The 13,325-nt window shown below is 39.9% G+C and overlaps 1 protein-coding gene and 1 long non-coding RNA gene across 2 annotated transcripts; one reads left to right on the forward strand and one right to left on the reverse strand.

Annotated features, from left to right (window-relative positions):
• The first annotated feature begins 1,252 nt into the window (after positions 1-1,252).
• On the forward strand, positions 1,253-7,033 carry LOC119729519 (GH3 domain-containing protein-like). The gene is made up of 7 exons (XM_038202109.1): positions 1,253-1,905; positions 2,689-3,699; positions 4,492-4,627; positions 5,288-5,452; positions 6,083-6,234; positions 6,328-6,410; positions 6,609-7,033. Exons 1-7 carry the CDS (start codon positions 1,785-1,787, stop codon positions 6,831-6,833), a joined length of 1,893 nt encoding a protein of 630 aa, XP_038058037.1. The 5' UTR covers positions 1,253-1,784; the 3' UTR covers positions 6,834-7,033.
• Positions 7,034-7,832: 799 nt separating this feature from the next.
• On the reverse strand, positions 7,833-11,892 carry LOC119729521. The gene is made up of 3 exons (XR_005271250.1): positions 11,689-11,892; positions 9,912-9,961; positions 7,833-9,104 (listed from the first exon to the last, which is right to left on the reverse strand). It is a non-coding gene; the product is annotated as an uncharacterized LOC119729521 (long non-coding RNA).
• Between the last annotated feature and the right edge of the window lie 1,433 nt (positions 11,893-13,325).

Genomic DNA, 13,325 nt, shown 5'->3' on the forward strand with positions numbered 1-13,325 from the left:
ACCCCTGATCATTGGGCCAATTAAAAACATTCCAAATACCATCTCAGCTCCCTGGGGAGTATACAGCTCGATGCTGCCTGTTAGTCACAAGCAAGCTTATTCAAGCTTATTCAATCACAATAACCATCTCTGCCCTCACAGGTACCCATTTACTCCTGGGTGGAGAGAAGCAATGAGTGACAAAGTGCCTTTCTCAAGGGCCCACGCACAATGACCCAGGCTGGACTCGAACCCACACCCCGCAGCTTTTATACCCACAGTCCACGAATCCAGTGCCCTTGGCCACAGCACTCCACAATGATTATGAATGCAAAAGTCAGTTACTTTAGAGATATATTTGGCATAGGTTTTTTTTTAATGCAAAACAAAGAATCTAAGAGTGTCGTTGCAATCCCGAGATGCACAGAGACCAGAATTTGCCTACCAGGTCATGAGAAGTTGAAATAACCCTGGCTCTGGAAAATTAAGAAGTTGGTGTAGTGTGAAAATGAGACATTAAAATCAGAAGTTTTTTTTTTTTTTTTTTTTTTAAATAACATTACAATTGTTCAAATACGGAGGGCATGATATGAACTTTCAGATGCCTAGAAGAATAAGTAGCAGGTTTGTGGAATTTTTTTGATACATTTCCTATTATTTGAATTATCAAATGTATATTTTCATTATTTTTTTTATTTTAATTTTTGAAAAAAAAACAAGCATGGTGGGGGTGCAACCACAATAAAACAACCACTCTTAACCTCGTTCCCATGGTCTAACCTTAATACAATAGTAAAGACAGAGCAGCCAGACTGAGCTAGTGGGAGCGTACTGCTCCGTGTCATGGGGACGAGGTCAGACTTGCCGAACTCTTTCAAGTGACGTCACTGGAAAGCTCGCTTGGGGAACGGTGATATCCTTAGTGACGCATGTTTCGTGCCATTGTTGTCAGTAGTGCAGGTATTTAAATTGTTGTTGAAGAAATTGCTAGTTTTTTTAGTTTATCTGCTAGTTTGTTATCATTGGAGAATCTTTTATATGGACTTTGATAATGTATAAGAATGTTAACTCAGTTAAATGCATCATAAACACGATGCTGCTTGAGGCTTGTAAATTCGAATCTAGCCAAGAAAGACTTTGTCAATATGGAAAACAACTGGAATTAATTTAACTTTAAAATGTTTAACTTCAGTTGGGTTCTGTATGCATTTAATCATGCTTATACCCATCATATATGATGTAGAATATGTTTATGACCTCGCGTTACCATTGGAGACTATGTAGCTATTAACAACTGCTGCTGGCCACTGTCATGTGGGCGTGGCCTTTCGGTAAGGGGGGGTTGACAAATATCCATGAGTTCCCCATGTGTGGTCCGGAATCGACCACTTTTAATTAGTCTTATTTACCAAGGAATATGTGTCTAACCATACCACCTGCTGAAATGTTGCCTTGCCGATCATCTTCTGCGTCTCTCGTAACAAAAGGATACCCCCATACTCAGAGGCACTTTATCTTTTCTTTTCTTTTTTAAAGATAACCCGCTTCCAAACCAAAACTTTGATACAACATGTTCCCTTGGCAACAAATACTGAGTGCCAGCCAAAAACTGTGTAATTCTTACATTATAATTCCCGCGATCAAAATGCCATAAGTTGACTTGTGTAAGTTTAGGACTGCACTCGAAGTATCGAAATGTTCACAGTGCCAGCAAGCCTTTCATTGTGAACGTGCACGTAGTTCGAGTTCTAAAGTACACTGCGATCTACCGTTCCGACCCTCTTGGTTTCTCAAATTGGTTCAACATGGCAGTAACGTGGGAACATCGGTGTGTGTTGTGGGCCTTGGCGTCTGCTGGTTTCACTGCGTATGTTATCAATGCGTATTTCATCAACGACGCCACTTGGTTATGCCGTGTTGCAGCAGGTATGGTAGGCCAATAGGCCATTATGCGGTGTATGCTTGGGCATAACTTATGTGGTGCACTACAACTTGCCCAGTCATGCATGAGCGGCTGTTTTGTACTTTTGCTTGCACAATAATTTGAGGTCGCACTGAAAGGACACTTAAATTTGCAAACATTACACATTTGGTGTGAATCGTGAATTTGGTCTCGCATATTATGAGCCAACAGTTGCGACAAAGTGAATATTGTAGCAAATATTAATACTGTTACAAATAATTGCGACATCGTGAATGTAGTCGCCAACACTTGGGCTAATATGTGCGATATGTCCATCCGGAGCCACCATGCATGCACAATATTATCGCCACTATATGGGTACCAAAGTAAGTGAAAAAACTCTGTTAAATTATTAATGAACAGGTTCTTTGTGGACCACTTTATCCACAATCTAACCTCGTGACAATGTTCGCGTCAAGCTAAACTTTGCGTTTCACGTGCCTACCAGTTAGGCCTACGGTGAGCTAAATGATCAGCAGTTCGCACTTGGTAGGTCTTCATTTCAAAACGACACATTATGATATCGATGATATCGAAACTGTCTGGCTTTTTTGGGGGGGGGGGGGGAGGGGCGGTTACCTGTAGAAGGACTTTGGAGAGCCTTTTGGGCCATCTGTTTCTCCAAACTTCAGTGGCAGAAAAATTCAGTCCATTTTTTGTTTAATAATGAACTTCTAGAATTAGCCAAACACAGACATGTCGAATTTTTTTGCAACTGGCTGGTTTTGTTATTTTGTTGTCTTCAGGTTTCTTAGCGATTCTGGGCACCTTGTCCTCGGTCACAGCTTTTCACATCTCAACCCTCCGGTGCTCCGAAAGTCACACCCTCAAGACACTGTTGCTGCAGTACATCCTCTTCCAAGTTGCAACCCTTGCCACGCCATTCAGTTTGTATAAGCTTAAAAAGCTATGGAAAGAGCCACGCAAGGCGCAGGAGAAGTTTCTCCTAAAGCTGATCTCCCGCGACGCAGATACAGAGTACGGCAGACGATACTTGACAGGCATCCAATCACTGCAGGATTTCCGAGACAAACATCCACTCACCAAGTATGATCACTACCAGGATTACTTCCAGAGACTGGCAGACGGGGAAAAGAACGTCTGTGTGGCAGCCAAAGTGGACAGGTTTGGAATTTCCTCAGGCACCACGGGAAAGGGCAAGCTGATACCAATGGTATTTAATGACAGTGGGTTGGGACTCGTGGTCGTTTTACAGGCAGTGGGGTCGAGCCCCATACAGAAAATGGCTGGGTTGTACTGCAAACCGGCACAGAAGTTTACCAAGTCAGGACTGCCTATTGCACCAGCGGTATTCGTGCCTGACAATAGTTCCCTTGCAAAATTCATGGTAAGCACGCTCCTGAATTCACCATTTAGTGCCTTCCAGATTTCTACGGATTTCGAAGCCACCTACGTCCACCTTCTCTTCGCACTGACCGACAAAAACATCTGCACGTTCAGTGCTCCATTCGCGTCACAGGTGTACAGGGCGTTCTCCATGCTGGAAGATGAGCAAGACATGTTCTTGGAGGATCTTTCTACAGGCAGGATCAATCCTAGACTGAACATTGATGCGGAGACACGACGTTCGCTGGATGCTGCCTTGGAGGCCAACCCAGCCAGGGCTCATGAGCTGAGAGCAGAGTTTGCTCGAGGTTTTGTTGGTATCCTTGGGCGAATCTGGCCGCATCTGAATTGCTTTGTGACCGCAGATATATCTGGCTATGTGCAGAAACTCAAAGCCAAATACACCAAAGGTGAGTAAAATACAGTTCGTGTAGTTACGTGTATAGAAAGCACTCAGAGACCTATGTGGCTAGATTAGGTGGGTTACAAGGCATATAGGGTCACTGGGTCAGTGCCACGCACACGAACCTGTGCACAGAGCGATCTGGTGAAAGTTTTACATGCATATATGAGTGAATTTTTTTTTTTTTAAATGTCCTGGATCCACACGCAGATGCCTATCACTTCCAAAATCTAATCGATTTGCACTTGTACCAAGGACCGTCCCTAAAACAATTCTTATGAAAATCCGCTCAGAACTTTTTGAAATATCCTGTTCACAGACAAACGCACCAACCAATCAACCAACCAACCACCAACACACAAAACCTAACCCCTTGGCGGAGGCACTAACATTGTGCTGAGCTGTAAAAAAAAAAATAAGTGAAGCTATAGCACTGGTTCCCGATCCCTAAATTAGAATTGGGGAGGGAGCCAGTTTCAACCACTCTCATTTTTCAAAATTAATAACATCGATTCGTCTAATAGAGTAGGCCTACACGGAACTACAGTTTTCCAAACAGAAAAATATTATATGAAATATAGTTTGTTGCCATTTTAATATTTTTTTAACTATGTTTAGTAAAGAGTGTAGACATACATGTCAATGAAATGGGATAACTTTATTTACCAGTCTATTGTTTTTCAATTCCAACAGCCAATGGGCTAAAATCAGATTTTTATATGGAGATCAGTGGCTGTCACATGTTCCTCGTGCTTTCGTTAGAGCTCATTTTTGACCCATTTTATCCATTTTATATTAGGCAGCCGTCTTTACTCATTCGCTTACGGCTGCACCGAAGGTTTAGTTTGCTACAACTTGTGGATGGACGGTAGACCGCCGCAATATGTGCTGAGCCCTAGTACAAACTTGACGGAGTTCATTCCTGAAGATCTCAGGTAGAAAACAAGTAATGACATAAACAATATGGTGATAGCACAAAATATCAATTAGTTCTTTCTTGAAACTTGGTAAGTCTATTGACCTTGATGTTATGTTAACAAGGTTATAAACTCTTTTCCATGAGTCATGCGCGTCGCATGAAAACCTGGCGCACACAGACTGTGAAAGTGAGATTTTCGGAAAGATAATCGATACCTAGTTTTTTTCACAACTTCGTTCGTTGACGTCATTGGTTTTTTTTTTAGAACACTTCCTGCTTAATGACACTTTCCCTATTTGATCTTAATTTTTATTTTACTGTAAACATAGCTTGTAATATTTTATTGCGATAAGTCCCGACTAGGCCTATTTCATTTTTAGGAAGAGGTAGGCCTATGTCCACAATACTGGAACTTGAAGTAAAGGATGACACTTCAACGATATAGGTCATTCAAACAAAACTGAGCCTGGCAATGGACTATCTTACAAGAGCCAAAGAAAATGGAAATTTAATATTTTTAAGAATAAAACACTGAATCTACAGTTCATGATGAAGTGATATTTCAAGAGTAAGCGGATTACTGCAGTGTACATTTTACACAATTCAGATGCTTCGTATCAACTGAACACAAAAAATGAAATTTTAAAGTAATTAAAAATTTTTGTATTTCATCTAGTGAGGAGGCAAATCCAAAGACTTTATTTCTGGATGAGATCGAGGTTGGAAAACGCTACGAGATAGTCATAACGACCGTAAGTGGGTTTTACCGCTACCGCATGGGCGACGTGGTGGAGGTTGTAGGTTTCCATGACAACTGCCCGGTGATTCAAGTGAAATACAGGTAAGCTTAGCGCCGATCTATGCAAAACGGCGTTGTGTAAATGAAATGTTTATATATGTATACAGTAAAAAAAAGCGAAACCCAAATGTCAGGACTATTGTTTTAGTGAAGTTCTGCATGTAGCACTTTCAAAATCTAGGATATGAAAGCCCAATTCATAAGCTTTCTATTGGTACAAGAATCATTCAAATTACTTGTGTACTTTTCAAGTGACGGAATTTTAAACACAACCACCGTTTTAAAGTTCTGTCCACGGATCACAAGAAGGTAAGTGTTCGTTCAGCAAAACGAAAACAAATCACACAGGGATGTGTGTAGATTGTTCTCGTTTTGCTGAAAGAACGCGCACCTTTTTTTTGGTGATCCGTGGACAGAACTTTAAAACGGTGGTTACGTTTAAAATTCCGTAACTTGAAATTGAAATTGCTACATGCAGAACTTCACTAAAACAATGGCCCGACATTTGGGTTTCTTTTTTTTGTACTCACCCTGTACAACTCAATTTTATAAATCTGAAACAGGTAAAGCATCGGTGTTCAATGTACATCATTGAAAAAGTACTCAATTGATAATATTTAACTTTAACAATTGTTGACAATACTTGAATTGAAAATGCTCTTGTATACTCAGAACTGGTGAGCTGTTGAATTTACGGAGCGAGAAGATTGACAAGCTTGTAGTGAACAACGCCATACAGGAGAGCTTGACCAGCTGGCAAGGGGCGACGCTGGTGGAATGGACATGCGCAGAGAGTCCATTGATGTACGGGGACGCGGAGCATGGTAAATAAAATGATTGGCACAGTGTTTTAGAAATCTCGGTCTCGTTTCCAAACAATGAGAAAATTCCGTGAGTTTTCTTTTGTTTCCAAACAGTTGATTTTGACATGTTGTACCTACTGTTCATCGAGTTGGAATCAGTGGACGGCTTCCGTTTATCAGAGGAGCAGAAGTCATTGGTAATTATCCCGATTTTTTTTTTTTTTTTGGCATAGGCCTACACAGACACGCAATTTTGTTATCAATAATACGATTTCAAAGTAAGCTTGTAGCTCCTGCTTTAACAGCTGTCGCCATTTTTGCTGATGATTCTTTGGAGATAAAACATATCATTAACTCTTTTAAATGGCACTATTTTAATTCGTTATTTCCTTCAGTTCGACCAGTCACTTCGCAAGCAGCACGAGTTCTACGACCACTACCGCCAAGTTGGCACCATCTGCGAGGCTCGCGTGATGATCGTTCGCCCAGGATCCTTCAAGAAATTGCAAGACTTCATAATAGCGACCTCCACGGCCAGTTATAACCTGTTCAAGATGCCCAAAAAGCTGCGCACAAAGGCGACTCTTGATCTCATGATGAAGTGTGTAGTAGATGTTTAATATATGCCATAAAAACCTGTAGGCTTTATTGAACAACCCTTACTGTGTGTCAGATGTCACATGCACATTTTGCCAATGTTTTTTTTTTTTTTACAGTACATAGAAAAGTGCTCATTCGCAAACAAAAGTGTGAATTATTATAGTGTGTCCTGGATATTTAATAATATCTGTCATAAAAACCTGTAGGCTTTATGGAGGAACCCTTGTTGTGTGTGTCTGATGTCACGTGCACGTTTTGCCAATAGACCGCTTGCAGACGCAATCGATAATTGACGCGCGAAGGTGCAAACGCCATGTTGTGGGACAAAATGTGCATGGATAGATTTACGCTTGTCCCACAACATGGCCTCGCGCGCCTTCGCGCGTCGATTATCGAACGCGTATGCAAGCGGTTTATGGACCGATCCAGTAAGCACCGCCCAATGGTGTTCTGACCAATCACAGCCGCGATTTATGTCCGACGTGCGTACACAAATGTCTGACATGCGTGCACGCGCGTATGAAGCGTGAGGCAAGAAAATGCAGCGTGACATTGGGTGCGTTCGATTAGCTTACACGTGTATACGCGGGGTTACACCCAGGGAAAGCCACGCAATGAGGCTAATCAAACGCTGCGGTGTATTCGCCTATGGCATGCTGGGGAAATGAAGGTCAAAGGTGTTAAGGGGCGGGGCCAAATGTGAATGTTCACACAGCGTCTGCTCACCGGGAAAATAGAGATGCGGCGATCCGGCTAATTTAATTAGCTCTAGATCATTGCAATACGATAAATAAATGACAGAATCAATAGATTTGCTCTAAATTATCGACAAGTATGTCATAAAGACCGATGTAAACGTAAATTTCATCCTAAATCGTTTGGAATTCGTTCCAAAAGTTGAGGCATTTTCGGCTTGAAAGAAGTTCATTTCATAAGCGTGTTATTGATAAATTGAACTTAGGCCTTAATATCGAGAGTCGAGTCCATGACAACAAATTGCAGACAAAAGCCGTCAAAAATATTGCCACAGTGTCTTTTTTTATTTATTGACACACTTTCAAGAAATACATTTAGAAAATAACCTTCCATTTGCCTATTAAAGTATATAACTTATTGCTTCAGTCTACAATCATTGGACATTTCATAACTTGAAAAACTTTTTTTCTTGCATATCGTGCTTCTCGAAATTGAAAATAAAAAAATTGTCTGTGTATCATCCATGGATTATAACTATTATTTCAGTTTTCATTGCTTTTGACACTCTAAACTTATTTAGTGCTTACAAGATTATGTCGGTACATGATAAAGATCCATTTATTAGTAATTAATACCTCCTTTATTCATAAAAAACAATAAGTAAATTTTCTGTTCAGGGAAAACAAAAAAGCAACTGTTTAAAGATATGTGTATATGGCCGACAAATAAATACTTCTTTAATATATGAACACATTATTTACAAAATATCTGAACAAACATTGTATTGTGTGTTCGAGGGCTTAGGAGAAAAAATGCACATACAGTGTACATTGTATTGACATGGATGGGACTCGCGTCTTTGGATCTTCATAATAAATGGGTGTCTTGTGTATGTTCTTCCAGTCCAAAATTATTTATAAATTTATTATAAGGTGTTGAAATATCAGAAAATCAAATTGACTCGAACATAAATTTGACTCAACTTGACCACAAACTGTGACTCAACTCGGCCTTCTTGACTTAATGACTCAACTCAACAGGAGTAACTTTCTGATAAGGACTCAACTGGACTCAAGTCACAAAACTCAGTCTAATGAAATGTGTCCAGTTAGTTGTTTTTAGTGCATGAAAATGAATTTTAGTCGATGCAATCTCTTAATTGTAAACTGAAAGAGTCAAGTTCAAGAAGCCTGTGAGTAAAACTTTATAAAAAGAAATAGGCATTCCAGCAGCAAAGTACGTGTGAGGATAAACCCAAAAGCTTGAAAGATCATAAAGGAATTTCATCCAGGCTTGCACAAGAAAAGGCAACTCACACAGCCACTTCAAATGCCGTGGCTAGCCTGAGCCAGGATTTGTTCAGTGTTGGGGTTGGAGGGCAGGGGAAGGCACCATCTTGTTTTTAGGGGACACCAAGGGTGGACCCAAGAACATTTTCCCCTAAATTTCAGGCCACTGCAAGTGCTGCAAATTTGAAAAGCAGGGCGGGGAGGGGGGGGGGGCTGGACCTCTTTTGACTCTTGACCGCTTTCTTTTTCACCGATGAGGGCCTCGTTTCCTTGAACACCTCCAATAGATGAGATGTCTCTTGAAATCTGCAAAAATAAAAGAGAGCACCTTCTGATTAAGAGAGAGTCTACTTAGATTTCCTGTGGAAAAAAAAACTACTGTTGATTATGAAAACTTGAAAAGGTCCAACGTGATTGATGTTCTAATGTGACATATATTTGGATTCTTTGGATTTTTTGTAAAAACCAGTGTTGTAGTACTCCTACTCGGTACTCGTACTCGAGTACTTCTCGAGTACTTTTTTAAGTGTACTTGTACTTGAACTGGTACTCGCATGTCAAAGTATTTGTACTCGAAATGACGGTACTCGTACTCGGGCAGCAAAGTGCTCGTACTCGACATGTCGAAACTGTACTCGATCATCAAAGTACTCGTACTCGAATAGCAGCCTTATCTTATCGATACTTACAGTTTGAAATGGTGGATTGGCTGCGTTTGTGGAGTAATCGAAGTTTCCTGATTTTCCTCTGTGCACGTCCGGACAAACACATTTAACAGCAACCCGTGAGTAGGTCTGTATTGCCCTATGGCCGTATTTGGAAATAGAAGTACACGTACTTGTACTCGGAAGTACTCGTACTCGTACTCGTACTCGGAAGTACAAGTACAAGGGCTCGGAGACCTGTACTTGTACTCGGAAGTTCAAGTACTCATGCTCGGCAACGCAAGTACTCGGCAGTACTCGGTACTCAGAAAAAAGTACTCGACTACAACACTGGTAAAAATGTATTTCAAGTCATGTGGTAAAATATTTGCTTGTTTTGGGGCAAAAATGATCCAAAATACAAAGATGTACCTTTTTTTCAAAAAAATGAAGATTAATAAGTGTTTACCTGAAGCAGCTCTTCATGATGTTTCATAAAACAAGTTTCGCAAACAGAATCTGAAAGAAAACAAAGCAATAAAACAAGAAACATTTAGAGCTCTACTTTTGAACGGTAATTGGAATAGCATAGCTGACTATTCAGTATTTGCCCAGGCTGTCAACAGAAAAACTTTAGGCCTATTGTCAGATGCCACATTTTGTTGACAGTAACTTTTTTTGTTGACATCAGTTCATTGTTTCCATCCTAGGTTAAAGCAAATGACCAGTTATTGTAAATTATTTATTGCAAAACACTCGTGTGGCATGCACATTTTGGACAGGTACAGTGTACTTTCTGCAGGCAAATGGCCACTTGTGTAAAATTGACGCCAAGTTTTGAATGTTCAAATAGGTCAAATGCGGTTTCAAATAATCAAATACTAAATTTTTCGAAAATGAATGGCCTTAATTGTAAACACTAGTGTGTATGTGTGAACAATCATATTTAAATATGAAAAAACACAAATATTCAAAATTTTAACTTCAAGAATGAAAAATTCTGGAACAGGTTTAAGGTCAAATAGTTAAAACTACTATAACTTCACCATAATTTGTAGGGCAATACCCCCCTCCCCGTGCCTTTAAAAATATGTTTTGGCTATCATTACTGCAGTCGTAATGCAATTTTCAACTGCTATCATTACAAGGCGGTAATAACGTTAGGATTTTTAACTGTTGGAAATAGACTACAATGATATATCAACCGAATGGTTCTCAGGCTCTATCTCTCCCTTAAAACATCCACCCAAGCCACTGATTACAATTACAACGAAGACAATTAAATCTAGGACCCAGCATTATTATTAAACAGAAAAAAAAAAACAAAGAAGGAAACTGCTGCAATGCTGAACGACAGTAGTTGAAAACTGCATTACGGCTGCCGTAACAATAGTCACTAAAATTTGAATTAATGTTAGGCTAACTCCTTTTTCTTCGAAGCCCGGCCCTGTTATTAACAAAATAATAATTGAGACTATATACTGAACTATCGCTAAGAACGTAGTATCATACTATCCAGACACCACTTATTTATATCATGGAGAGTGAAGTGCATTTTCAGACTCCTTTTTTTAACCATCGCTATTGTTACGGCAGCCATCCGGCCATGACCAGTCCATGGCTAGGGTAATCCTTACTTTTAGGACCCCTTTTCTATATAAGGTTAAAAGACTCACCAAAACAGCTGACTAAATGACACTGAAAAGTGACATTCTGATATTTATTGACACATTTGAACATTTGCCAATGACACCTCTTGAATATCACCAGGTTTAATGTTGTAGAAAGAGGGCAGGGTTTTGATTTCTGAGGGGTTAAATACGACGATGACAAACAGAAAATAAATTTAAAAAGCAAGATGGCGAACTGCAAAAAAAGTAGGAAAGTCACATTTTCTTTGAAAGTGCTTTCAAAATTATTAACTAACATGAGTTTGTCTGAAGAAAAAAAACTTCCTTAGCCTGCAAAAGTCACTTTGGTACTGGACAGTCATCTGCAAAAGTCAGTTTTGAACAGAACTCGTACAAAATAGAGGTGTCCTAAAAGTAAGGATTACCATGGCTAGTACCGTACCGCGATTTTCGACTGCTTTCGGTACGACATTGGCCTAGCTATAGCAGCCAACCGTCGGGTTCCGTCCCTGAAAATAAACGGACCATACAACTTGCACATAGTTTCCAATTAATTTTGTCTGATAAATAAACTTTTCTTTCCATTTGCGTCATAATCTGTACATTTGTACTTACGTCGCGGCAAATTCTGCCGGCCATGTTTACTTTTTGCTAAGTCGGGCTAGCCCGTTACGTCATTACACCGGGACTTCCACCAGAGACCCGCTCGCCAGCTCGGGTACTGGTGTATGACACCGGAGCAGACACGAGAATCACGTGATGGCTAAACGAACGCTCTCGTGTAAGGGAAACTTACACGTGTAAGCTAATCGAACGCACCCATTGGAGAGGAGCACGTGTTAATTTGCCCAGTGCGCAGTGGGCGGGGCTTACTGGATCGGTCCATTGTGTTGTTTCTTTGGGTTTTTTTTTACAGTGCACAGAAAAGTGCTTATTCGCGAACAACAGTGTGAATCGTTAATAATAATAATAATAGGCATTTAAGAACGCTCTTATTAGTAAATAAATCACAGCGCTTACAGTATTATTATTACCCCTGATCATTGGGCTAATTAAAAACATTCCAAATACCATCTCAGCTCCCTGGGGAGTATACAGCTCGATGCTGCCTGTTAGTCACAAGCAAGCTTATTCAAGCTTATTCAATCACAATAACCATCTCTGCCCTCACAGGTACCCATTTACTCCTTGGTGGAGAGAAGCAATGAGTGACAAAGTGCCTTGCCCAAGGGCACACACACCATGACCCTCGGCTGGACTCGAACCCACAACCTGCAGAATTACCCACAGACCACCAATCCAGTGCCCTTAACCACGAGGGCACAGCACTCCACAATTATTATGAATGCAAAAGACTATAGTCAGTTACTTTAGAGATATATTTGGCATAGGTTTCCGTAAATGCAAAACAAAGAATCTAAAAGTGTCGTTGCAATCCCGAGATGTACAGAGACCAGAATTTGCCTACCAGGTCATGAGAAGTTGAAATAACACTGGCTCTGGAAAGTTAAGAAGTTGGTGTAGTGTGAAAATGAGACATTAAAATCAGAAGTGTTTTTTTTTTTAAATAACATTAAAATTGTTCAAATACGGAGGGCATGATATGAACTTTCAGATGCCTAGAAGAATAAGTAGCAGGTTTGTGGAATTTTTTTGATACATTTCCTATTATTTGAATTATCAAATGTATATTTTCATTATTTTTTTTATTTTAATTTTTGAGAAAAAAAAACAAGCATGGTGGGGGTGCAACCACAATAAAACAACCACTCTTAACCTCGTTCCCATGGTCTAACCTTAATACAATAGTAAAGACAGAGCAGCCAGACTGAGCTAGTGGGAGCGTACTGCTCCGTGTCATGGGGACGAGGTCAGACTTGCCGAACTCTTTCAAGTGACGTCACTGGAAAGCTCGCTTGGCGAATGGTGATTTTCTTAGTGACGCATGTTTCGTGCCATTGTTGTCAGTAGTGCAGGTATTTTCGTCTGTATTATATTTCTCAGTTTAAATTTTTGTTGAAGAAATTGCTAGTTTTTTTAGTTTATCTGCTAGTTTGTTATCATTGGAGAATCTTTTATTTGTACTTTAATAATGTATAAGAATGTTAACTCAGTTAAATGCATCATAAACACGATGCTGCTTGAAGCTTGTAAATTCGAAATTAGCCAAGAAAGAGTTGGTCAATATGGAAAACAACTGGAATTAATTTAACTTTAAAATATTTAAGTTCAGTTGGGTTCTGTATGCATTA

The sequence above is a fragment of the Patiria miniata genome, unplaced genomic scaffold (assembly GCF_015706575.1).
Source record: "Patiria miniata isolate m_02_andy unplaced genomic scaffold, ASM1570657v1 HiC_scaffold_21, whole genome shotgun sequence".
In the NCBI taxonomy this organism is placed as follows: Eukaryota; Metazoa; Echinodermata; class Asteroidea; order Valvatida; family Asterinidae; genus Patiria; species Patiria miniata.

Bases quoted from the DNA above. Each gene is read 5' to 3' on its own strand.
- LOC119729519 (XM_038202109.1), top strand. From the start codon at position 1,785: ATGGCAGTAACGTGGGAACATCGGTGTGTGTTGTGGGCCTTGGCGTCT. The intron at 5,453-6,082 runs GTAAGCTTAGCG...TTGTATACTCAG, and splicing joins GTGATTCAAGTGAAATACAG to AACTGGTGAGCTGTTGAATT. The intron at 6,235-6,327 runs GTAAATAAAATG...GTTTCCAAACAG, and splicing joins GTACGGGGACGCGGAGCATG to TTGATTTTGACATGTTGTAC.